Source organism: Antedon mediterranea, chromosome 11 (genome assembly GCF_964355755.1).
Source record: "Antedon mediterranea chromosome 11, ecAntMedi1.1, whole genome shotgun sequence".
NCBI classification, from domain to species: domain Eukaryota; kingdom Metazoa; phylum Echinodermata; class Crinoidea; order Comatulida; family Antedonidae; genus Antedon; species Antedon mediterranea.
The window spans coordinates 4,681,864-4,708,965 of record NC_092680.1 but is presented as its reverse complement, the minus strand read 5'-3'; the positions used below and the strand labels follow the sequence as shown (position 1 = coordinate 4,708,965).

The window sequence follows — 27,102 nt, the reverse complement described above, 5'->3', positions numbered from 1 at the left end:
AGATGAAAATGAAGATTAATTAAGTCGGACTTTGAATAGGTTATTTAGTAGTCTAAATAAAGTTTATCACTTTCGTAGAAAAAAAAACAAAAAGTAAATAATGTTTTCACTTATAAAATGACAAAATAAATGGTTGAATTCAACAAAAAACCCATTCGCTGTCAGCCAATTTGACTATTTTTTTTTGCTTTAAATTGAAGTTTCGATCCAATTTTCGGTCAGAAGTGAACTATTACGTGACATTAAAATGGCATATTCACCAAAAATATTGTTTAAGAATTATTTTTTCAGGGGGACAATATATCTTTAATATTATAAAATACATACAATATTGTGCAACTCACTAATAACATTTAAACCTGACCTAGAGAAATTCAAACTGTCAATAAGTTTATTAAATTTTCATCAGACCAGGACCGAAATAGAGTTTGGGATAAATAATTATGGCATTGTCGATACAAACAGGTGTCAAAATGCACAAAATGATATTGACAAACACAGGTGTAACAAATGCAAATTAGATTAATTTAATCCAACATTATAATTCAAATATGATTTTATTATTATTATTATTTCCAACATCTTACAGCCTATAATATTAGACCACATGTACGCTGAATTCAAAATTATTAACATTAAACATTGAGGGCAGTATAAGCTGCAATTTTCTCTACAATTTTCTATTTCAGGTTGGTAAATAATCAACTTTAAGCTCTGTCTACACTATCAAACTAGTTTTCCCAAATATGGTAGTGATATGCTCAAATCACATTTTTTGTCACATAAAGTTTGATAGTGTAGACAGAGCGATATATTTCTAAATGCAGATTGTTAAATCAATATCACAAAATATTTTTCTGTTATGTATTTGCAATTTCAATTGAATAAGGTTTTTTTTTGATTGGCCCAACAGAAAAACCAGTGCTGGTCCCTACTTACAACCTAAGATTTTGAAGAAATGCTAAAGTTGGAATGAAATTTCATGGTGGATAATGGTAATTCCCAGATACACCACACTAGCAGAAGTCACTGCTTTCATAGTAGACATTACTATTAGCTCCTGTAGCACCATATATGAACATTTTCATTTGCATAAATACAGTTCTGTGCAGTGGTATTTATGTCTAGCACACAACTAAAGCACAGGTAAAGCAGTTTTTTTCTGATAGAAGTTAAAACGTATTGCTATAATCATGTTTATCGCAAAATCATAGCATTGTAACTGCTTACACCTCTTCTCATTACTAAATGCCTGTATTTATATGAGTAAGCCTTACGTTTCTCAGTAATGAATCCATATACTTATTTTACTTCAAGTCACTCACTTGATTCTTGTGTGTGATATGAGATATGATGCAGTATACAGTGTATAGAAATGGTGTGACATTTCTAGGGACATTTTTTACAGATAGCTTTTGACCACATGCTACCAACAGACAACGTTTTTTTGCTTTTGTATACTGTAAACTATTGTTTCATTTTTCGTAGGATTTCAACTTTGCAGAAGTTTAAGATTTAGTTGTTCGCTTTTAAATAGCAGTATGCAAATACCATGTAAATGCTACTGTAGTAAAGAGACAGTATCTGAAAAAGAAGGAAATTAGTTATGGTGGCCATTCAGCTATCAGCAGAGCTGGGCTGATAAATACTCTAGGCCAGGGGTTCTCAAACTACTCTAGTGTGGGCCTGATGGAAATGTGCAGAACACCAGTTATAGGCTTTGACATGCTAGAATGTTAGAACCAATAGCTACGGGTTGTGGGTGTGTCGCTCAGTGTGTTGGATGTTGGACTAATGATCGTGAAGTCGTGGTTCGAATCCAACTCTCGCAGCATTGCTTGTATCCTTAGGCAAGATAATTTACTTATGTTTGCCTCTCTCCACCCAGGTGTATAAATAGGTACCCGGTTAGACACAACTTTGCACTGATTACTAGCTGCATTATGGGAATATGTTTCCATACGTGTTCGATGGACGGGTAATAATGTTCAGTGCTTAGAGATTTCACAACATTAGGCGCTATATAAATCCAGGATATTATAATATTATATTACTGTAGAAGCTAAATTTACAGTGCTTATCTTCATATCATGTGCATAAAAAAAATGTTTAAATTAGTTACGTTGGTTTTTAACTTGACAGCTTTCTGTTCCAGTTCTATTCAACCATTTTTTCGGGTTCTTCAGCCGCTTTCTCTGGTTGGTCACTGTTAGTTTCTGATGTAGCGCCCTCATCATCAATTAGCCTCTTTGGTCCGTATATCAGTACATATGCACAATGCCAGTCTCCTCCCCCTGATAGTTTTAAAATGTCCTCTTCAAAGATAGGAGTAACTTTGTCATCATCAAACTTGAGCCATTCCTCTGAAAAATATATAGAAAAAATAAGTAATAAATATGGGTTGAACACACTGAAAATTAAAACTTTTGACTAAAATATATTCAATTCCTTTCTTTTTTTTACAGTACTATAATATAAAATAGTAGAAATCTCTTTCTTTGGGGACACGACTATTAAAGGGACACTTTCTCAAGAACAATTTTAAACACTATAAGCAACTCCCATTAATACATTGTTTGGTCCTGAAGGAGTCCCCTTAATAGGGGTTCTTCAACAGTGTGTACTGTATTTGTCAACACAGTAACTGTCATTTGTTTGTCAAATGATTATTGCTTGACATACTCCAGTCATTATCAATCAATTATATTTCTAAGTGCTTATATTTGTTCTTCATTACAATGCATACAACAAATCGTAATTTTTAAGTGACTAAGTTGCTTAAGGAAGTCAGTGTAAGGGGTGCATGGTGAAAGATGGTATGATGGTCAGTCAGAATGAATGGTCAAGGAAGTAAATGATTAATTATCAAAAAGTGGGTTAATAAAAACATAATTTACTGACTATTTTTACTACATTTAAAAAAACAATTTTTGAGTGATTAAATTTACTTCTGGAAGTCCGCATAACAAGGACACAATGAAATAGGACAAGTCATGGTCATTGGAAATGAACGGTCAAGGGAAATGAACGGTCAAGGGAAGTGAATGGTCAACGGAATTGACAGTCTAAATACTGAAAAACTAAAATAACAATTTTTATAAAAAATGACAGTAATATTGCAATCATACAGTAGGCTAAAATGTGGCATATTATTCAACCAACTTTCTGATAACTACCAAACTGTCAGTCTATTCTAATGTATTGTAATGTCAAATGTCAAATGTTATTGTTACTGCATATAGTCTTTACAGGAGAAGATCCAGAGTTGATCTTTTTCTACACTATCAAACTTTATGTGACTACAAAATGTGATGTGCCCATAATATGGACATGATACCATTGCACTACCATATTTGGGAATATCACTACCATATTTGTGTTGTCAAACTAGTTTAATAGTGTAGACATAGCTTTACACAAAGTACAGTCATGGACTGTAGTAATTGCTTAAATATGTTGTTTTTTTAGTTGTGTGAGAAAAGTAAATTCTAATGTATGTTTGGAAAAACAAATAATTGGAAAAGTCATTGAACTCAACATAGCTTGATACACATCTGCAGTTGTCAATTCAATGATAATCACAGGTGTGAATACTAGCCATGAGCCACCTGTTAACATACCGCAAACACACCCATTTTAATTACACTGACACTGTGGGTCTGCCCCTTGTGCATGTGTAAGCTACACGTTGCGGTGTTAAACGGTACACACTGCGAACACACCCATTACCTCCATTACATTGACACTGTAGTTGAGCTCACTGACTAATGTCAATATGCTGACTTTAATTAATTAAGTTATTGTGATGTTTCTCGTTAATGTGCTAAGGAAGTATTTGATTATAAGAGTATGAGATGGCAGAGGTGGACTTCCTTACCAGTCATCGTACACGATTTCCCTAACAAACAAAATGGACAATAGAAATGCAATTTGCACTGACCAACAGAAATCTTTAACGAATTGCCCAGGCAATTTAATCTGCATTATAAAATAAGATAATAACGCACTAATTAATGACCTGTTTATTATTAGTTTTACAATCTATTATGACTGATCTATTCACCTGTTTCTGCTTTATAAAATTACAAACTAACAGTTAATTTAATAATAGATTAAAACTTCTAATTTTATATTTCTGCTAAAGCTCTGTCTACACTATCAAACTTTATGTGACAAAAAAATGTGCCTAAAAATAAATGTGGACATGATGATGTCATATCACTACCATATTTGGGCATATCACTACCATATTTGGGCATATCACTACAACATTTGGACACATCACACTTTTTTTGTCAAACTAGTTTGATAATGTAGACAGAGCTATGTATACCCATAATGCAATGAGCTCAGGTGTTAAAACAGTCAAGATGGTACTAGTTTAATCAGGGCACACATGGTCAATCAAAATATTTTTTTTTTCCAACGGTTATTTGAAACTTTCCAAATTTCTTCAGCCGATAAATTTATTCACACACTTTTTTGTCGGATTTAAACAAACCCTATACATCTTACTTAACCAATGATTGACATGAGAGGTCAACAATAAATAATGACATTGATAACTTTGTTGGACATCTTCGGGCTGGTACAAAAAACCTGATTTCCGAATGAAATTTTACATTTTGGACCTGAAAATGTGTGATTTTGAAAAAGGTTTCAAATTAGAGGGTGTATTAAAATTTGAGTTGACATCAATACAACATTACAACATAAAAGTACAGCATGATAAAAATCAGCTTTCTGATATTGCAGTTTTTCTAATTATATCTAGCACATTTGCGAATTATATTTTCCTAATTAACTCAGTCAGTTAATTAAACATTTAATTAAATACTTCCAAATAACATTCACAGCAGTTGCCTGCTAATCTTAGGTAATTCGACAACCTTGGCTACAAGGCAGAAATAGAAGTCTCTTCATCCCTCCAGGTAACGTACAGATTAGTATTAATACATTAATATAATCCCTCTAGGTAACGTACAGATTAGTATTAATACATTAATATAATCCCTCTAGGTAACGTACAGATTAGTGTTAATACATTAATATAATCCCTCTAGGTAACGTACAGATTAGTGTTAATACATTAATATAATCCCTCTAGGTAACGTACAGATTAGTATTAATACATTAATATAATCCCTCTAGGTAACGTACAGATTAGTGTTAATACATTAATATAATCCCTTTAGGTAACGTACAGATTAGTATTAATACATTAATATAATCCCTCTAGGTAACGTACAGATTAGTGTTAATACATTAACATAATCCCTCTAGGTAACGTACAGATTAGTATTAATACATTAATATAATCCCTCTAGGTAACGTACAGATTAGTATTAATACATTAATATAATCCCTCTAGGTAACGTACAGATTAGTGTTAATACATTAATATAATCCCTTTAGGTAACGTACAGATTAGTGTTAATACATTAATATAATCCCTCTAGGTAACGTACAGATTAGTGTTAATACATTAATATAATCCCTTTAGGTAATGTAGAGATTGATACATTATACAGTAATCTCTTTGGGTGACAATTAAAGGTTGTTACAACCTGACAGCACATTTGGGTTTTTTTGATTTGAAAGCTGAATGATAGGGAAGTATATAGCCAGGATGATTCCTGTAAACAATGCCAGCAAGAAAGCTGAATGATAGGGAAGTATATAGCCAGGATGATTCCTGTAAACAATGCCAGCAAGAAAGCTGAATGATAGGGAAGTATATAGCCAGGATGATTCCTGTAAACAATGCCAGCAAGAAATAGGCTAGCAGTGTAAATATGTCAAAACCATAGAACAAGGAAAAATTAAATTCAGTAATTTCAGAGGAAAGATGTTAATCCTAAAGCTGCCTCATTCTCAATCTTGAAATAGAAATCAGATAATGTAAAGCCTTGTCTACACTATCAAACTAGTTTGACAAAAAAAAAATGATGTACCCAAATATGGTAGTGATATGCCAAAATATGGTAGTGATATGCCCAAATATAGTAGTGATATGCCCAAATATGGTAGTGATATGCCAAAATATGGTAGTGATATGCCCAAATATGGTAGTGATATGCCCAAATATGGTAGTGATATGCCCAAATATGGTAGTGATATGACATCATCGTGTCCATATGGCCACATCAGATTTTCTTTGTTACATAAATAAAAGTTTAATAGTGTAGACAGAGCTTCACTTAGGACAGGGCTTCGAAAAACATGTTATTGTCAAACCAGCAAAACTAAAAAAAAAACATGCTAACCTCCTTTATTGTGTATCCATCCAACGTAATGCCCCGATGAACTCGACCTCCCTTGATGCGTTAACACTGCTTGTAATGTATAATAACCACTGTTATTGCTACCTACGTCTGCAAGAAAGGATTTATGAAGATTTAAATATAAATGTAGATATCTGGTGTTGAAAATCTTAATCTAAGAATCTCTAAAATATCTTTGGTTTTATCTTAAAATCTTAAGTTAAATGTTATAATTGACTTTCCCACTCACCATCTTCCAAGTTATAGGGTAGGTATTTGACGTCCTCTTTTTCCGCTGGTGCTTTTTTACCTGCAGCTTTTGCCTATTGTGATAAGAAATCAACTTTAAGAAATAATGAAGTAAATCTTATTACGGTAAAACCCCTTAAGAAACCTCTATTCAGGGACCCCCAACCCACAAGAGGACACTTTGTTAGGACTCAAGGGTGTCCTCTTAAAAGCAGTTGACTGTAAACAAATTAAACAACAAATCAGAGCATTAGGGTCACTGGGCCTCTCCTTGAGAGTAGGAACTAACCTTACTGACTTCCATCGCTCTTTTGTCATCTTGAATTTTAAACTTTCCTCTTATTGGTGTCATTCTTGTTTGAAGTTCTTCCGAGCAAAGGTCAAATGCATCAAAGGTCATTGGAAATTTAACATCCTATAAGAAATGATGATCAAATGTTATTACTGCAGTAAGTTTACATTGGTTGAAATGTAAATGCTATAGGTTGTACTGCAGTAATTTTGCATTTGTAATTGATTTCCCTATGGTATGACAAAGTAAAAATCATGTAATGTATACAAATAATGTTTGTTATTGTGTTAGTGTCTACAGTGTTAAATAATACTATAATAACTATTTTATCAAAATATATCATTAACAGAAAAAAATCTTGGCTTGAGTACCTTTAGTATCTTCGCGTTAACACTTTCTTTTTCTTTGTAGTAAAAGCGGACAAATTGAACGGTCAAGTATGCTGGAAGTCTATTGATCACCGACTGCAAGAGAAAAAAAAAGAAAAAAGATTTAATAAAAAATTATGAAAAATAGATAATGTATTGAATGAATGAAGTGACATTTATTTTTATTTATCAACAACTGCACAAAAAAAGTAAAAAAAAACTTTTAACTACTAACATACAATCAATTTTCGAACAGTACAGCACAGTACACATATATTCTTACCGTTTTTGTGTATACTGCATTTCTTTTTAAAGTTGGCGAGTTCTTTTCTATGTTTTCTTTCATTTTCTGAAAAAAAAAAAAATGTAAAGACTAAACAGTAAATAATGTTATATAACTCAGCCACCTTAACTTTTATTAGTCGCACATCACACACATATTTTTTCCTTTTAAAGAGCACCCTCTCTAGTTTGTGTTGTATTAAAGTGGAGTGGAGTTGTGGCTTGGTGGTTATAATGCTTGGCTACCAATTCAAGGGTCCTGGGTTCAAGCCCTGTCATATGTCCACTCTCAAAGACTTGTATTAAGACTTTGTTTATGTAGATGCATCTTATATATGTTTGTATTGTTAATGGGATTGCCACATTTAAGAATAATAGTTAATGAATTCGCTTATGGTTATTCTTGGCATTTTGCCTAAATATATAAAAAATAAATAAATGAACTAATAGCTGATGGAAATGTTATGATTCAGAATTATTTGAGATATCTTGTGTTGATTTATTTCTAAATATATTTCATGTTTTATAATCATTTCAAACGTACCAATTTAAGACCTGTGTGCATGTATTTAACATCTTGTGAAATAAAACAACTTAGTTGGGAAAACTTTTCAGTGGAATACTTGACTGGTTCTTCCTCGGACTCATCACACTTTAAACTAAGTTGAAAAAAAAAAGCAATGCAAATTCTTAATCATTAATATCACCTACTTCTTGATTTACATTGTATAGGGACATTAGGTTATATTAAAAGACTTCTTAAAAAACTCCACACTTTTTAGGCCTTGGGCCTCTATTATTTCAAAATACTGGATCTTCCCACTGTACATGCATGGTTGGCAAGTTAAAAGATCACTTAATTTTTAGTTATAGATAAACCATAACATACAACTCTATTAAGGAAACACCTTCGTGACCCAACAAAGATTCCTGGTTATTCACGCTGTTGCATACTGTACATGGTTGGCAAGTTAAAAGATTACATTTCAGGAAATTATTACTGATGATATACCATAAGATACAGTTTAACCTCTATTAAGGGGTAACCTTCCTGACCCAACAAAGTGTCCCCTGAATAGGCGGTGACTCCTGGTTGTTCACTATAATGTAAAACCATATAGCACTCTTTTTTCATTTCAAAGGTAGGGGCGTCCTATAGAAGGTTTTATTGTAATTTTAATTAAGTATTCTATTCAATCATAGTTCAATAGAAATCATCAAAACATTTATGAAAGGTCTTTTAGACATTTTTCTTACATAATTATGTATATACGTAATATTTTATACATAAACAAACATAAATAGACTAAGACTCTCAGATTCATTTTAACAGTAGGACAAAATCTTGGGACCTCTGGATAATGTACTTACCTGCACTTGAATTCACCACCGAAATATTGCTTCATAAAACTTGACCTTGGAGATGGAGCTGCAGCAGCAACGGCACTTCCGCCTTCCTCTTGTGCAGGTGCTGTGATTGCCGGGAGTTGGTCTTCAAGTTGACGGAATAATTGGATCCAGCATTCATTGGCATCCTGCAGACATAGAAATAAAAAGGTAGTATTTAATATAAGATAAATATATTAATATATTAATTGAATATTTAGTAGGTACAACATTTTAACATTTATTTATTGTATATAATTATGAACATTTATTTATTGTATATAATTATGAACATTTATTTATTGTATATAATTATGATAAAGTGTTTTTATAAGCACATTTCAAAGACAATAATGAATAAATAAATAACAAAATAAATAAATAACAAAATAAATATTCACACAAAGCTATGTTGCATTTTATCTAACAGAGGGCCCATGTTTATGAAAAAACAATAGAGGGTGCTATAACAATTTATAAATAGATAGGGATATCAAACAGGAATTATGTAGTTAAAATGTTATTGTTTATTGAACAGAATTTATATTAATTATATTGTTTTTTTGTTAATACAGTTACTTTACCTGCTGTTTAAGAGCACCATTTTCTGCCCTTTCTGCGAATTCTGGGAATGCCAGATGCATTAACCGTAGTAACATGATTGGCTGCACATCTTGTGAGGTGCTGTCCATTTGCAAGAAGAGATCCCGAATACTGGACGTTATGGATTCTGCTGGTTGAATATCAACTACTGATGGGTTTATCCTACCAGAAAACCTGTAACAAAATTTATAATAGAATCATAAAAGTCATAACTGTTTAACATAATCAAGTTAAAAGTTCAAACTCTACCAATACCAGACACCTTTGGGCTGGCCTAATATGTCTGGTTTTCCGGAAGGTTTGGTATTTGAAATACGTTTTTAATTGTAAAAAAAGAATTTGGGACCTTTGAACCTTGAGAAAAGTGTGATATTGGGAGAGTATCTGGTTTTCAGAGAGTTCTTTATTGGGATAGTCGACTACATAATTTTAGGCCTTAAAAAAGCTTTGTTTGAATAAATAAAAAAAAGTTTTTAGCGATGCATACTTTTTGAGAGAATCTCGTAGTTCAGGCACACTTCGAAAACATTGGAGAGTTGAGTTCAGGTAGCAAGTGTTGCCAAGGTTCTCTAGACCAGCTGGAACGTTGAGCTAAACGAAAATAAGAAAAAGAAATTGATTCTCAAATATTTGGATATGACTGAGTTGTATAATATAAAGCTTTGTCAAACTGGCAAAAATATTTGATGTGCCCATATATGCACATGATGTCATATTACTACCATATTTGGGCACAGCACACATTTTTCTCACATAAAGTTTGATAGTGTAGGCAGAGCATTATACCATGTTTGAGTACCAGGAAATTTACACACTGTACTTGATAGATATATTAAACTACAGTTAGATAAATAGCCAACTTTAGTATTTATTATTAAGTCTTATTGTATACACATACTGCAGTTGCTAACTGTTGGTCGCTCATATCTTCTACGAACATGGTCTTCTGAAGTGGCTCTTTTGGTAGCTCATCGGCAGTTCCCATCATCAGAAATGTAGTTCCCTAAAATATAATTAAAACATACCAGTTTATCTTCCATAAACTTAATGAAAATGGTTATATAAATATGTAATTTAATTTTCAAATTCAAAGTGTGTTTACTTGGTATGAATATATTGGCCAGTAAAAGAATAAAAAAAAAAAAAAAACTTGAGAGGAAATAAAGTAACCTTGTGTTACTGACAAGGTAATGCTGTGCTGGATCCAGGAGAGTGAGACCTAGGGCACAGCTACCTCATTTTGACAGACTATTCATTTTTATACTGTAGGCCTATTATGCACTCGCCGTTAACAATCATGGATTCGGCTCTGAATACTGTACTGCACCTTTTTATCAAAAAACAAATAAAAACAATTCTTGTAGACAAATGCATAATTGTTTAAGTAGTAAACCTACATCTTTCAATTTAAACGTTCCCCAGTTCTCTTCCTTCAGTACAGCGCCCTTCAACATCACTTTTTGCCTGTCAGGCTGCACACCTGATAGTGCAAACAGCTGTGCTTTAAAGAGTTCCGGCGGCTCATCTGTGTTACATTCTACCTTCTCAAATTTCTCTCGTCCCCATTTCACGTTTACTAGATTTAAAAAAAAATTGTTAGCCTCTCCAGGCTTTTTTTAGGCCTTACCCTTATTTATGTCTGAAACTCTGGTGGTTTAAAAACAAACTTGAATTACGGATCAGTTTTAGGCCTAGGCCTACCTCCTAGTCTAGTAGTAGACATAGGCTACTGTTATGCGCGATTTGAACGATTTGCGCAATTTGAAATTGCGCAAAAAAATCCTTGCGCAATTTGAAATTGCGCAAAGAATTCTTGCGCAATTTCAAATTGCGCAAGGATTTTTTGGCGCAAATTCAAATTGCGCAATCAACTTGCGCAATTTCAAATTGCGCAAGAAAATCTTTCCGCAATTTTAAATTGCGCTGCACAATTTGTAAATGGCGCAAGATAGTTCTTGCGCAATATGACACCTTTGCGCATTTTGAAAACGAACTGTAAATTTTCCCATACATGGGTAGGCTAGGCCTAGGCAGAGGAGTTTAAAATTTAGTATTTTATTATATAAATAAGACCATTTCAATGAAGATAATGTTTAATACTCAATTTTTAAGTTTTTAATATTAGTTTAAGCTAGGCCATGTAACCTAGTCAGTATCAGTAGTCCAGACCCTAGCTAGGCTAGAGTAGTATAGCCGGCCGCCCGCGCCGTGCCCGCCTGGTGGAACACCACCGCTTCGTTTTGCTTCGTCGGTTCTTCGACGGTATGCTAACTTATAACAATATTTGCACTACTAAAATAAGGAAATGCGATATTTATCTTTAATTTTGAATCATTCTTAGAAATTACTATAAAAATATGGGTGTACATGATTTCACAATCTGTCGAAAAACCTTGCGCAATTTGCAGATTACTTGCGCAATTTAATACGTTGCTTGCTCAATTTGAAACACATGTTTCAATTCAAATTGCGCAAGGATTTTTTTTGCGCAATTTCAAATTGCGCAAATCGTTCAAATCGCGCATAACACTACTATTACTACAGTACTTAGGCCTAGGGCTATTTATTATAATAATTATTTGTGTGAAGTGAGAGATCTTTTTTTGTGTTAAAATTTCAAATCTGAAATAAATGTATGAAACAGTTTTTAGGCTAGGCCTTTATCTAACCTAGGGCCTAGCCTAATGTAGTAGTAGGCCTAGCGAAACAGCAATAGCGCTTAAATTAATAAAAGGGTCTAGGCCTAGGCCAGCCAAACTCATGCACAGACGTGACGTGACGTGCAGAGAAGAGTGGCGGTGAGTGTAGCTCCGTCCGAGGACCGAGGTCACAGGCCGGCTACTAAAGTTTAAACTATAAAAGTCTCTAGCCTATAGGCCTTGGCCTAACTAATACTTCTCCCCAGGCATACGTAATGCATGACTTTTTAATTATGAACAAACAAACCTTTGAAGATAGGCATATTTTAAGTATTTGTAGTAATAGTATAGAAAAGTGAAAACTCCAAAACTTTCACACGGGCGGCCACGGCGATCTAGCGTTTAACGTTTAGTCTGCACAAATTGTGTACCTAGCTATTTGAACGGATTAAATTTAATCTATCTGTATAATATTACGTTAACCACGTGGAAATAGACACAGTTAGTAATCGTTTGAATATCTTCCTTCTTTATCGGAAAATATTGCGTTAAATTATAATGATATGTTGTTACTTCATACAAAACAAATATACTGAAAAAGTAATAATTAAATAAAAAATATATGAAATTATATCTATTTTTATAAAAGAAAGGTACTTTTTATTAATTAAATCAGATATATTACTTAATTTTTCATTTATAATGTGATCGAGACATTTGTATATAGTTAGAGGGCGGAATCATTATTTACGTCTTGGTCGTCTTTTTGATATTTGGGAATTTTTGGCAGGTAGGCCTTGCCTAGGTTGATGTTTTAAAATAATAAGAACCAACTAAAATTCATGTTTATAAGCACTTTTTAATATTTTTTATCTGTTTTTCTATCCAAGCATTACAAAAGGGTCAAGTGGGGAAAATGGCTTATAAGAACTCATCAAAACCAAACGATGAAAAAATGTTGGCAATTTGCGACGATCCTATTTTTGATTACTTGCTAATTACATTGGATGAACTGGAAAAACAAGTTGAATCCTTTAGGGACACAGCCAAAAAACTCCAAGAGGATAAACAGGAAATTTTAGAAAAAATAAATAAAGTATCAGAAAGCCAGGCAATAAGTGATTTAACAGAGGGTAAGCAAGGGCCGTAAAAGTAAATACGTATTAGATTGTTATTATTCTAATTTAAAAATAAAAAGTATTAATAGTAATACAGTAGGCCCCTATTAAATTATGATTATGACAATTAATGATGATTCCTCTAACAATAAAGGTACAGACTCAGTACAGGTACATACATAACTGTATAACAAAATAGTAAAAATGTCCTAGCACTATCTACACTAACTATAATACTTATTTTATTTTTGTTTTGCAGAGAAAAAAGACGAACTAGAATTGTACATAGACCGTTTGTGCAAGCGGTGCATCACTGTCGAACTGAGTGTGATAACCGTGAGAAGTACTCACCAAGAAAAGGCAATATTGAAAATCAAAGATATACTGAAGAAACTAAAGGCAGATATACAGTCGGATACACCGGGAACACGTGAAAAAATAACGCGGTACCTTAATACATGTACGACGGATGGTGATGGTACATTAGATTACCACTTTCAAGCGATTTTGTTGGACTGTGCGGCTGAGGATCAAAAAGAGGTCAAGAAGCGGTTACAGGCGTTATGGTCTGCGTTAGTTCATTCAGAAAAATCTGTTGATGAATTGTGCAAAGAATTTTCCTAATAAGGCCCGTATTCAGGATTGAGGGAGGCCCGTAAGAAAATTCCAGTTAAAAAATCAAGGTTAACAGTAAAACTAGTAGGAATTAACTGGTTTAACTGTGATTTGGTTATTAACTAGTTTACTTTACTGGTTTTAATTGTTTCCAGTTGATTCAAACTTGAATTTGACACCTGGATGTTGGTCATGGGGAGGGGTTCCTTTTCCAAATTGTCCAGTATGTTTTTTATCAATTATTTTAATCAAGAATCATAAATTATTATGATTAATTAATGGTGTTACTAAAATCGCGTTCTCCTGTGAATGAAATGGCAATAATATACTTGTGTGTTACATTCTTAGCTCGTTCATGTTAAAATAGAACATCAGATGCAAGTGTTTTCAGTCAAGAGACACATTATAATATATTTCTTGCAATGACAACTTTAGTGTATTTTTATCTGTATTCAAGTTTGCAATGTTATAACTAGTATTTTTCAATGAAAAAAAACTATTACTTTTACCCTAAAAAAATAATTTTGAAATTTCAAAATAAATTACAGTATGCATCACTAGATTAGAAAATAAGTAAGTAAACAGAAATCAGCTGATTTTAAATACACTGTACATTATATTGTTAACTGTACATTGTTTGTACCTAATTATTTTGTTGTTTTGATACGTTTGTTTAATAGCTGATAGACACTGTTTCTTTGATATTAAAGATATTTAAACTCTGTTTACACTATTAAACTACAGTAGTTTGAAAAAAAAGTATCATGTGCCATAATATGGTAGTGATATGCTTAAATATGGTAGTGATATGCTTAAATATGGTAGTGATATGCTTAAATATGGTAGTGATATGCCTAAATATGGTAGTGATATGACATCATGTCCATATGGGCACATCACATTTTTTTTGTCACATAAAGTTTGATAGTGTAGACAGAGCTTTACCAATGTTGTTAGTACAGTGTACATTCTTGACATAAGTAATTTGAATTTGATGGTTATATTTAACATAAAGATGTAGTTTTACTTAAATTTTATTGTTGTAAAGATGCAAATATTGAGTAAGTGTAGAATTTATACTATATATCTCCTTCCCACTCCTTGATTTGTACATCCTCGATTGAAAAATAAATATGCATTTTATTAAATTATAAAATAACTAATATTTTGTTTTCAGTTAAATTTTTTTCCCCTATTTGTTTGTAACTGCCACATGTTTTATGGGATATGGACAGAATACCTAGTTTCTAGAAAGTAATTCAGCTTTAATATATTTGTACACAAAATCCCAACACTTTTGCACACATGGCATGTCATACCTATATTTACAAATTTAGACAATTTAAACGTTCTGTCATCGACCAATGGACACGATAAAGAAAGATCATGATTATACCGAATTTGTAAAAAATGTTTTTATTTCGTTATCATAATACATACTGTAGAATAACGTCACATAAGCAGCAGTCGTGTTTATATAACCAAAAAGCGCCCCCAACGTCATCAATATTCATACTTACGCACACATTACATATAAAATACATGATTGGCTATAACAACACTATAGTCTAAATATTAAAACTGTAATAAGGCAAGTTGTATTATCTGTACATTAATAAGCCTATTGATTGATGACAACATTTTCACCTTGAATAAGTCTGCATCTAATATTAAATTATGGTTTAATCAAAATCATGACATTGCCACATTGTAAATCAATTACCTTACACAAAGCTACGAAGATAATCATACGACGTAATATAATTATTTATTGTCGAAAATTAATTACTGTATAGTTCAATGTCACATTTCATCAGGAAAATTAAATATAATCCGAGATAGTTTTCATTATACGGAAAAATACTGCTTTAAATTAATTAAAAACGTTTAATACTACAACTATAATATATTTTGAAAAGCATGCCTTCCCTGTACTGTATCTTTTATTTGTTTAGTGTTTAACAGGCACATTCTGTAATACAGACCAAATGTCTTTCACATGTGATGCCTGTATTACCATCAGTAGCATAATAAAGGCAACACATGTGATATATATGTATCCATGACACTGTATTGCAGAATATGAATAAGATAAAATTTTTTTATTTGCTTTTACCAATTCTCTAACAAGTATTACAAAATAAAAAGGTAAATATGGTACAATATTTCATAATTTATACATTTAATCTAAAAAAATGAATGTAGTGCTGCAAGTATCAAGGTATTAATATCAAGTATATAGTAGAAGTGTATTAAATAAATAACAATAATTCTTTCAATTAGGGTAAATGTATAAAAATAAATTATTGTTGCGTTAACGTACAAGCCAAAATCACAAACAAATTAAAATTATTACCAAACCAATTACTGTATTAAGCACAATATATTTTATTTTATCCACATTTCTTTTAAAATTACAGTGACATTTTATCACCAATTTCCCAAAATTTACCTGTAACTTTCATTCTTATATAGCTCATATAATATAATAGTAAGCATGCGCTCAATGTGCTGTAGTATATTATGTATCCCATGCTTGAATATAATCCCACCCCTAATTTAAGCTAGATTTCAGATACTAAACCATTTTAATGCAATCCAAGTATATAATCCCACCCCTTAAATTTTATTTAAACTGTATAACTGCAAGCATGCCAAGAGATACAGTACTATGTGAAATAGTCATTTAATATTTTTATACTGTTCCGTTCACATTTGAACTTTGACAAATCAAATTTCAAAAAGTACATTATTGGTAGGCAGGCTGGCTGTAATTATAATTAATAACTCGTCAAAGTGACAAGTTCAAATCTAGTTTTTATAGAGTACCTCTAGTCTTGAATATTAAGGCTCTAGAATATTAAGGTTCTCGAATATTAGGCTATTGAATATTAAGGCTCTTGAAATTTTAGATTATAATTTTAGCACAAATTTTGGATGGCTTTCTTTTATGCACAAGGTGGTTTAGCTTTCAAGGATTAATTTAGATAAAATAGCATAAACATTTTGATTTAAAAACATTCAAAACGACATTACATATTTTTACTTAGAACAATAATAAATAAATAGAAAGATGGACATACGGAAAATAGATTTGGTACCAGAATAGTCAGAATGTCTTTCGATAAATGATGTTCAAATGTTACTGTAAATGAACATCAAGATACTATTTATATCTTTGCAAAGCTCCAATATTCCGTTTGTTCTTAGAAAAGGAGAGGGTATATGAATTGAATGAAAGTGGTTAAATTGAGTAAAAATTGTCTAATCATTCACCATACTCTTCACACACATGACTGTGTAACATAATTGTTTGACAAATATGGTGGTGATATATACAATCATCATCGTGTCACATTTTTTTGTCACATACATTTTGATAGTGTAGACAGAGCTTAAGTTAAACAACTTAAGTTAGTGTGATTTCTTCAGGTAGCTATGAATAAAATAGTCACTTCAGCCATGTAACATTCTTATACCATTGGTAAATCTAAACATTTAGAATACTGGATCAAATCTTATATAAATTCATGGTTATAAAAATATTCCTAAAGATATTTGCGACTTTATAATTAATACTCATAACAATTTACTATTAAATTATGATATTGTTTACATTACAAAAATCAACTTTTTCACCGTCTGAATGAAAACATTCACACATTATAGAAAACATTAGTTAAGAGAGAGCTATTTTCTTCCAATACCAATATGTGTACCTTTATTATTTATACATACAAGATAATTAGTCATCAGAAAAATCGCAGCCAATAGTTATTAATATTATGTTAAAACAATAATAATATATACTATACTATGTATTAAAATATTATAGTGCAGATTACTGTATAATAATAAGTGCCTCATATCTGTATTATAAGTATTCTCTTTGGAGAGTTCTATACAGTCCCAGAATATGATCATTATAAAGATACAAAAGTCAAGTATGGAATTATATTTAATACTCCAAGCAATGAAATACATTTAAATATTTCAACATTAAAATTATGTCATCATCAATGCGATAATCGGTACTGTACTGAATTTACCACTACCACAGTAAAATTCTAGCAACTCATGTGTGAGCCACATGTGATGCCTGTATCATGCATATACCCTACCTACAGAAACCCTTAAAAATACAGGCACTACATGAGATGCTTTATTAAGGAATTTGCTTGTGATAAACATTTCTAGAAACTCATGTGTTTCACATGTGATGCCTATATCATGCATATAACCTACCCACAGTAACCCCTAAAAATACAGGCACCACATGAGATGCTTTACAGAATTTGCTTGTTATAATGTGATGATACAGCACTGACAATCTGGTGGATAAATGATGTGATGACATTATTATATTAAATATCAAAGCTCAACAAGATAGTATGCTTGGAGAGTATATATACCGGTACTTTCATAAGTAACAATTGCATGCTCACATTATACACTGGAGTGTCAATCTGTTCTTAGGAGTAATTCAAGGTGGCTTATTGATCCATACAAAATGGGCCAATTTATACTCCTGGGAAATGTGATGATTTGACTTTATCCTGGCTAAACATTATACATCAGCCTAAAAAGTCATAATTCTCCAGAAAACCTGGTATATTGGAATATTCCGGAAGAAAACACATGCGAACATATAAGATGGAAGATTCCATTATTTTAGAGGATAGTACAAAAGGCCTTCAATGGATGTTTCTTTCCCTTCGTTCTTTGCTTGTTTGGTTTCAGTTGTATAACGCCATCTACATTCTTTTCACCTGAATTTGTCGTGGTAGATGTGGGTGTTGATATATTAAAAATACCTGTAAAATAAAACAATTATTTTAGCACTTCTATATATTCTATTTGTAGAGTGCTGTTTTAGTAGAAGTCCTAAAATAAATTTCCTCATTTTATAGTATTTTGACACCATTATGTTATATGCATTATTTATAATAATAGTAAAATAAAACACTGTCTGAAATGTCTGAAAAGGGTTAGGTAACACAATGAATACATATATTTCTTGTTTAGTCCCATGACTAAAATTCCTTTAAAATGGATGCCACAGGGATGCTACATTTCATAGAAATTTCTGTGGGACAGACTTTAGAATACTGTAGGTTCCTAAATGTGACCTAAAGGGAGTGTTCATATGCTTCCCTAAAATAGAGAGGTGGAGTATATTACCCATGACATAGTTTCTCTAAAGCTCTGTCTATACTATCAAACTATAGTTTGACAAAAAAAGTGTGATGTGCCCAAATATAGTAGTGATATGCCCAAATATAGTAGTGATATGCCCAAATATAGTAGTGATATGCCCAAATATGGTAGTGATATGACATAATCATGTCCATATAATGGGCACATCACATTTTTTTGTCACATACTATACTTACCAATTTTAGCATTGGTTGTTTCATTGTCTTCCGTTTCGGTTGATTGTAACTTTTGGATATATTTATCGGCTAAATATCGAAACACGTCCTCTATGTTTAGATTTTCTTTTACAGACGTTCGATAAAATCTTAATTTTAAACGCTTTGCTAATGCTTCAGCTTCTTCTCTGAAACAAAATAAAAAAATAATTATCAATCAAACATAAATAACATTTATGTGATAATTAGATCATTTTTTGTAATAAATAATTCATATGTTGTATAAAGTTTTCAGTAAACATGTATCTGTACAGTAATCCTGAAAAGAACTTTTTTCTTTGAGTTTCTTAGTTTCAGAACTACATAACGTTTAATTTATGTCAACATATTGATTTTCGCCATGCAAACCTTCAAACAATATAAACATCATTTAGTCATGTCCTACTTGCGCAATTTCTTCTGTAGGTACAGTAGCTACACAGGGAAATGATATCTCTGCATATTTAACTGAATTACTATAATCTCTCTAAACTATATAAAAAATGAAATATTGAAATAAAGAAACGAATGATATCAATATCAATATCAAATGGATAGAGGCACTACTATGATTTTGTTATGGTTGTCATCACTGTACATAATGCTTTGTATTTCTTTGATTTTTTATTGTATACTGTATATCTATATGAACAGTTTGTCTGAAACAAAAGATGAATTGAATTGAAATGTTAGGTTTAAACTATGTTTCAGCAACTTACGGTTCTAAAACTGCATCATCAACCAAATCAATTTTATTTTGTATAAGAACCATCGGGATAGATGATACTTCATCTTCTACTTTTCGTTTCCAAGATTCTATTGCTTCAAATGAGTCACGATCTACGGTGGAGAAGGCTAAGACGCATGCTTGAGCACCTACAAAAACCAAGATAAAGATTGCATAGAAATAGTTATGTCAAGGTTGGCAGGTATACCTAATGATATTAACATCCACCCATAATTTCCTGGCTTCCCCACTACAATAGTGAGAAATATTTATATAGGCGATTAAAGAAGTGTTATACTGTTGATTTATTTAAGTAACTAGGGAGTAGAGTTTGGTGGCGCACTAGGTAAATTATCTTACTGCGGATGAAGAGAAAAACAAAATGCATGCCTTTTCTGGTTTTTTTATTGTGGTTTTTTTATTTTTAGAAAACCACAAGACCTGAAAAGCACAGTACCATTTTCTTCCACTACACCGTAAACAACCAGTAAAAGCTTGTTTGTGCTTTACAAATTACACCTCCTAATACCCAAACCAACAGTCTAGGCCCAATAGTGTTTTAGTTGTTTTATAATAATATTGTTATTGTTTAAATTTACATTAACTGTATGCTACTAAAGTGATATAGATATTATGAAATTGATCAGTTTTATTTATTAATATAATATTCACACTTTAATAACATAGAATAAATATATGTTGTTTATATTATTAATATTAGACAGATAATTGGAATTTAAAGCAAACACACTGATCAGCATTTGAACTCTGTATAATAACTCTGTATACAGTTACATCATTATTTATCAATATCATATTTTAATAACAAATTACAAGCAATATTTAAAGGTACACGGGTGATACCACTGTCTTGGAGGGGAGTTCAGGAACAATTTTAAATTTTCGGGTTATATTCTCCCCATGAAGGGGATAAGACTTATGTCGGTTCATTCAGGTAAGCTAGAAATATTTATAATAGACAACAAATTACAAGCAATATTTAAAGGTACAAGGGCCATACCACTGTCTTGAAGGGGAGTTCAGAACAATTTTCACTTTTCGGGTTATGTTCTCCCCTTGAAGGGGATAAGGCCTATGTTGGTTCATCCAGGTACTGTAAGCTACAGTAGACACGTAATAGACAACATTAATATAAGCAATATTTAAAGGTACAGTGTTATTAGGATGACTACAGCGAGGCATTTAATAAAAAGGCAAACTGCCTTAAAATGTAAATGTGACATGTTTCGAGAAACTATTCTCATCATCAGAACAGTAAACAACGCCTAGAGTGCTTATATACCAATAGGACATGTGTATGTAAATGAGTAAGTAATTAGCATAATAAAACAACAATTTTTATTAAATGCCTCGCTATAGTCAGTCTTAACTCGTAAGTTTGGTGGTATTATTCATGATTTAAAGTATTATTTAAACAATGAATTACATGCTACTGTAGATTTTTATATTCACATCATGAGCATCTACCATTTAAATATCTATTGTAAGGCACGATAACACACTTGTAATGTAAAGTAAATATCTCTAATTAAAAGTCTGTCATGGCACTATGAAAACAAATTATCTACAGGGTTAGTGTGTGACTGTTCTTCAGCTTTGTATATTTAGGATCAAATTAGTGCTTTGGATTCTGTAAAACAGTAATAATTACCACGATAATAAGATTTAGTGATGGCATCAAATTCCTCCTGGCCTGCTGTGTCCCATAACATCATTCTCACTTCCTCATCGTTAATTCTGAAAAATAAAAAAAAAATTACAACATTTTCAAAGGTGTGTAAAAGGGAGAAATGTGTGCGTGTTATACTGTATATTATATGTAATCTGATTATGAAATAAAGATAAAAAATATGAAAAAATGAATAATGTAGGTCACCTGGAATGTACTGTACACAATAATAGTATTTATTCATTTAAACAGACTACTATCTGCACACAGTTGTTAGGTCATTAGCAAATAATTGTGTTTTTAAGATGAATTATTGATTTGATTTGAATTTATTAGGAAAATTATCATAAAAGTAAAAAAATCTACATACAGTTAGTACTTGACAAAGTGCAAAAGGAGATTCTTAATATTAAGGTAACTAAAGCTCTGTCTACATTATCAAATTTATGTGACAAAAAAATGTTTGGGTATATCACTACCATCTCAGCAAACTCTACGATCTTTAATTTCCAGCATTTATTTCTAAAGTTTGATAGTATAGACAAAGCTTTAGAAATAAATGCTGGAAATTAAAGACCGTAGAGTTTGCTGAGATGGTAATATCTAGCGAATAAATCTCCTTTATGTGACAAGAGATTTTATGAAAAACAGTTCAATCCCGATATCCATGGCAACCGATGAAGCCATTGCAAAAAAGTGTTGACAGCGAATCGTGAAATCACAGTTTTTTTATATCAGTTTACCATTATTCACGAACACGATCTTAAATATCAGCGTAATTACTGTCAAGTCTAAAGCTCATTTAATCCAAGCACGTTTTCTGACCACTTTCGTCTTTAGAGTACGATTACTGTGATAGTTCAAACATAAACAATATGCACATATTGTACAGACAACGTAATGCCACACAGGTACAGTTGGCCTACAGCATACTTTGTACAGTATTGTAACAAAGTAATTAATCAAATTACATAATACTCTAGTTTTTAATTGAAATACAGAAAAATTGTCCATTCATTTTAAATACTGTACAGTATTTAAATGTTTTGTGTTTGTCGTGGTATTCAATTTGTTAGATCAGAAATTCCAGTGCTAGATGTTAATTGTTATAATAAAGACGCATGTGAGGGCCTGTGGCGTTGGATTGTAACTCATCTGAGAACGTGATTCAAATCCAACTGTCGCCGCATGTATCCTAATAGGCAAGACACTTAATACTTAATACTGTACAGTTGCCTCTCTCCAACCAGGTGTATAAAATGGGTACCCGGTTGAGATCAAAAGACAACTTTGCGCTGACTACTAGCTGCATTATATGGGAGTATGTTCTATACATGAATTTGATCCAAAAAATGACCGAGGTATCAATGTGCTCTACTGTAGATAGAAATGCGCTACTTATTATTATTAAGAAAAAGCGTTTAATAATAGACTTACTCAATTTGTTTTTCTAGAAAGTCGACACCAATTGTCTTTTTGTAATCTGCGGTGAATATTCCTTTGCAGTAGCGTTGAATCATACTGGATTTGCCGACAGCTCCATTGCCAACTACAATCACCTTGATGGCAATCTCAATGTCTTCCTCTTTCATGTTTTATAGTTTAATTGAAAGAACCTGTTAAAAAAAATATGAAAAATTAATAATTGGGATATATATGGAATATATTGTACATACAGTACAAGTAATCAAGCATTTAGTTTAATCATGAATAATTAGGATTAACTATAGTGGAAATGTATTTTGGTTGGCTCAGTAATATTAGTAATCAGTAAAAACTAATGAATTTATTGTAATTATAATAAATAAATAATATTGTTATGTAAACTGTACTGTTAATTTTACATACTATTTAAAAAAATGACAACTAAATATATAATTCTTTACTATGTGAAATTAAATCTTATGTACAGGGTACTGTAGAGATGTTAACAAGCCAACTTTGATTTCAGGTCAAAGGTTGTCATGGGAATCTTAGCTATAATACCTGGTCACTCAATATTCCAAAGTATAGGTTTCCCTATCAGATCCCCATATAACGGTACAATCTTTTATATACACCGTAAATGTCACATGAATGCTTGCTTAAACAACCTACCTCTTTCTCATCAATTTAATGATACCAACAATCCATTATTACAATTTAATATCATACAGTAATGAAAACAAGTGGTACTGGTATATAACTTTAATCATTAAATGATCTCTTCTCGTACCAATTAATTACATGAAACAAGCATAATTTTAAAAGTGAAGTACAGTGTGTATCACTGACATTTCAAGTATCAAGGACTGCTTCTATTTCATTCATGGACATGTGAAATTAATCAGGAAGGTATTGATCAGGTACTATAACATAACAAGCATCCTCAATAAAATGATTGCAATCTGTAAAGTGCAAACAAAATACTATAGTACTGCTGTATCCGTACCAATTAATTTATGGTGGACTGCTCACAACAGGCCATTTCGGTTTGCAGTGCTACAGTATGTGACCCAATTGAGACATGTAAATGTAATGTAAAATGTACTGTAGCGTGTGACACCAAACAGTATAATCCCATGTTCAACCTAGAATAATCCCATGTTCAACCTAGTATAATCCCATGTTCAACCTAGTATAATCCCACGGGCAGATGTACTACAGTATGTTTGTAAAAACGAGGGATGCTAACATTCAATAACCTAATAATATTAAAATACAAATTTTGGTGTAAATCCATTTTTAAGGCAATTTAAGTTTAGTACTGTAATCAGGCCATTCCCAGATTTTCTCCAAATTTCATACCCTCGATCCTGGCACTTACATACTCGGTATATGTAATTAATTTTAATGCAGATGATTAGGTGTGCCTCTCGGACCCTTGGCACTTTGTTTTTATTACATGAAAATTAGGTAAGTATTGGGACAGGCCAACAGGTTACAGCACATTCTTCACAAACACATTACTGTAAGTCCTGTACTGTACCTTGGTGTACAGTATTACTGTATGCTGTAAACAGAATTAACAATTTAACATTGCAACTTTATAAAATTACAAAAAAGTCTTTAAAAGGAATAATTCATTGTTTTCAGCTATTGCAATGAAGCCAAGGTATTTTTTTGTTTAGAACACCAAAGTGCTTTTAATGAAGCAGAAGATGTTTACACTGCTTGGACAGTTACAAAGGGAAGTTTAGTTTGCCAAGTACAATTGATATGGTGTTGGAATGTTGATTGAAAACTTTAAGCTTTGTCCACACTATCAAACTTTATGCGACAAAAAATGTGATGTGCCCATATAGGGACATGATGTCATATCACTACCATATGTAGGCATCACTACCATATTTGGGCACATCATACTTTTTTTGTCAAACTAGTTTGATAGTGAAGACAGAGCTTTGCACTTGTTTTTGATTAAAAACCCTACATTATTACTTAAAAAAGGGGTCACACAATAAAAGTATAATTAGTAATATTTTTATTCAACTTGAAAATAAATCTTGTTTATAGTAGAACACTACACTAATTAATTTGTTATGAAATAGATTACACATCATTAGATGTTAAACTGAATGGCACAACAATATAGAAATGTGTACAGTAACTAACAATGAAATGGCAAGGATAGGTTCTTCTTCAACTACTGTAGGCTGGCCTGTTTAAGCCACAGTGCACTAATGACGGGTCCTACAAAAACCTGCCCACCGCGCCCGAAAAAAACCCTTGCAATTGCATACAGTAGTAGTATTAGTTCAGACACAGGATAAGTTTTTGTTATAAACTGAGAGGCATGATAGGCCTATGATGTTCTAAGTATTAAGATAAATTAATTGGATCGCCAGTTTTATGCGTTTCAATTTATTGATTTCAACTACTGTACTTCATCTTTTTATAAAAGTGTTATACTGTAATTGATGGCAAATAATGATGATATGACTGTAATAAATGAATGTAAAAGTATATTATTATAAATAAATTTAAAAAAGTGTCGGGTTTGTAAAATTTTTTAACTAATTATAAATTTAGTTAATATACACCATGCACGATCAAATCATCTAGGCCTATTTAATCACAGTAATTCTAGTAAAAATGAAACGGTCTTAAAAATGTAAAAAAGCATAATCCGTGGCAGCCATTTGAGTGTTTTTCCAGTACCTCGAGCGGTCCAGGCGCTCTCAGTCGGGGCAAATTGGGTGCTCTCCGAGCACATTGGGTGCTCCGGGCTGGTTTTAGTAGGACCACCACTACTGAAACGTGGCCTAGCCTGTCTAATGACAGTCACTGACACTTCTGTGAATGTGATGTGTTTTTTATTTTTATCCACCACTCATTCATACATTTTTTATCATGTAAAAAATAACCACTGTAATGTATATAGCGGCCAGTTTAATAACCATGACAACATAAAAAACAACAAACAGTAAAAAATTATGACATACTTAGCGTAGAAAAGATGTCGATATTCTTCAAAAACTAGCCTAGCCTACTAGGCCTAGGCAACTTTTTTGTCCCAAGGAAGAAAGCTGAGAACCTCCGCGACCTCACTTCTTTCTCTCAAAAGGAAGGGTTGCGAATGTCTCCACCCTTCTTCCAATCCACCTGCTCTGCCGACAAGTCTAGATATTTCCTGCGAAATTCTATAATCTGATAAACAATAAATGAATTATACAATTGAAATACATTTCATTTGTTTGACAGTTCAATTAATTATCACCAGACAACTCATTAATTTGTTTTTCTTATCACAAACTTCTGTATTTCTCGGCGAAACAGGTAAACTTTCAACATCCTATCTATCTCCGGTCACACGATGACCTTTGGAACAACAACCCTTTTTTGTGAGGGATGATCAAGCCATAGAGGGCGATGTTTATGATTTTGTTTTGAAGCTACCCGACTTCATTTTAATAGTATTTTCTTTGGTAAGGGGAATGACGTATTATTTGTTAAGCATACTAAGATATCCTAATTAAACATTGCACGTCATAATGTCATATTTAATGGAATAGGTCTATGGCAAAAGTAAACTAAAAAAATGTTGGATAGATAAATAGAAATAAACATATAATAAGCCCGAAGAAATAAATACCAATTAAAGATAGCTAAGCTATAATAAAAACAGAATCGTGACGCAATTTTCTTTTATACAATATATAACATTTATTTATAACATTTTATTTTCATCATGTTTTTATTTGTATAATAATATTATTTTACAAAGTATAAAAACATACACGTACACTGTGCACAGGATTTCCGACTGTACATAATCTTTTTTTAAACTAAAAAGTAATACATGGTATAGGCCTACACAAGCTTTGCTAGGTACATGTAAATACGTCGCAATAATAAGCTACCTTTTTTTATTAATTGACATTAAATCATATTTGTAGAAAGAATTAGATTAAAAATAAATAAGGTTGACCACCAATTTCCCGTGGTTGAATATTCTGTAATAAACAATATTCAAATTC

At 31.9% G+C, this 27,102-nt stretch overlaps 3 protein-coding genes across 3 annotated transcripts; 1 reads left to right on the top strand and 2 right to left on the bottom strand.

Annotated features, from left to right (window-relative positions):
• Window positions 1-387: 387 nt before the first annotated feature.
• Window positions 388-12,495, bottom strand: LOC140063214 (ubiquitin carboxyl-terminal hydrolase 14-like). Its single transcript, XM_072109707.1, has 14 exons — window positions 12,390-12,495; window positions 10,841-11,019; window positions 10,342-10,446; window positions 9,931-10,034; window positions 9,425-9,617; window positions 8,826-8,989; window positions 7,999-8,113; window positions 7,456-7,521; window positions 7,176-7,268; window positions 6,802-6,927; window positions 6,514-6,586; window positions 6,267-6,374; window positions 2,123-2,363; window positions 388-1,584 (listed from the first exon to the last, which is right to left on the bottom strand). The coding sequence occupies exons 1-13, from the start codon at window positions 12,403-12,405 to the stop codon at window positions 2,158-2,160; spliced, it is 1,548 nt and encodes a 515-aa protein (XP_071965808.1). The 5' UTR covers window positions 12,406-12,495; the 3' UTR covers window positions 388-1,584; window positions 2,123-2,157.
• Window positions 12,496-12,862: 367 nt separating this feature from the next.
• LOC140063216 (BAG family molecular chaperone regulator 2-like) lies at window positions 12,863-15,102 on the top strand. The gene is made up of 2 exons (XM_072109709.1): window positions 12,863-13,215; window positions 13,460-15,102. Exons 1-2 carry the CDS (start codon window positions 12,999-13,001, stop codon window positions 13,822-13,824), a joined length of 582 nt encoding a protein of 193 aa, XP_071965810.1. The 5' UTR covers window positions 12,863-12,998; the 3' UTR covers window positions 13,825-15,102.
• On the bottom strand, window positions 15,099-26,400 carry LOC140063215 (ras-related protein Rab-23-like). Its single transcript, XM_072109708.1, has 6 exons — window positions 26,068-26,400; window positions 23,081-23,259; window positions 21,626-21,711; window positions 19,946-20,102; window positions 19,209-19,375; window positions 15,099-18,629 (listed from the first exon to the last, which is right to left on the bottom strand). The coding sequence occupies exons 2-6, from the start codon at window positions 23,233-23,235 to the stop codon at window positions 18,487-18,489; spliced, it is 708 nt and encodes a 235-aa protein (XP_071965809.1). The 5' UTR covers window positions 23,236-23,259; window positions 26,068-26,400; the 3' UTR covers window positions 15,099-18,486.
• Between the last annotated feature and the right edge of the window lie 702 nt (window positions 26,401-27,102).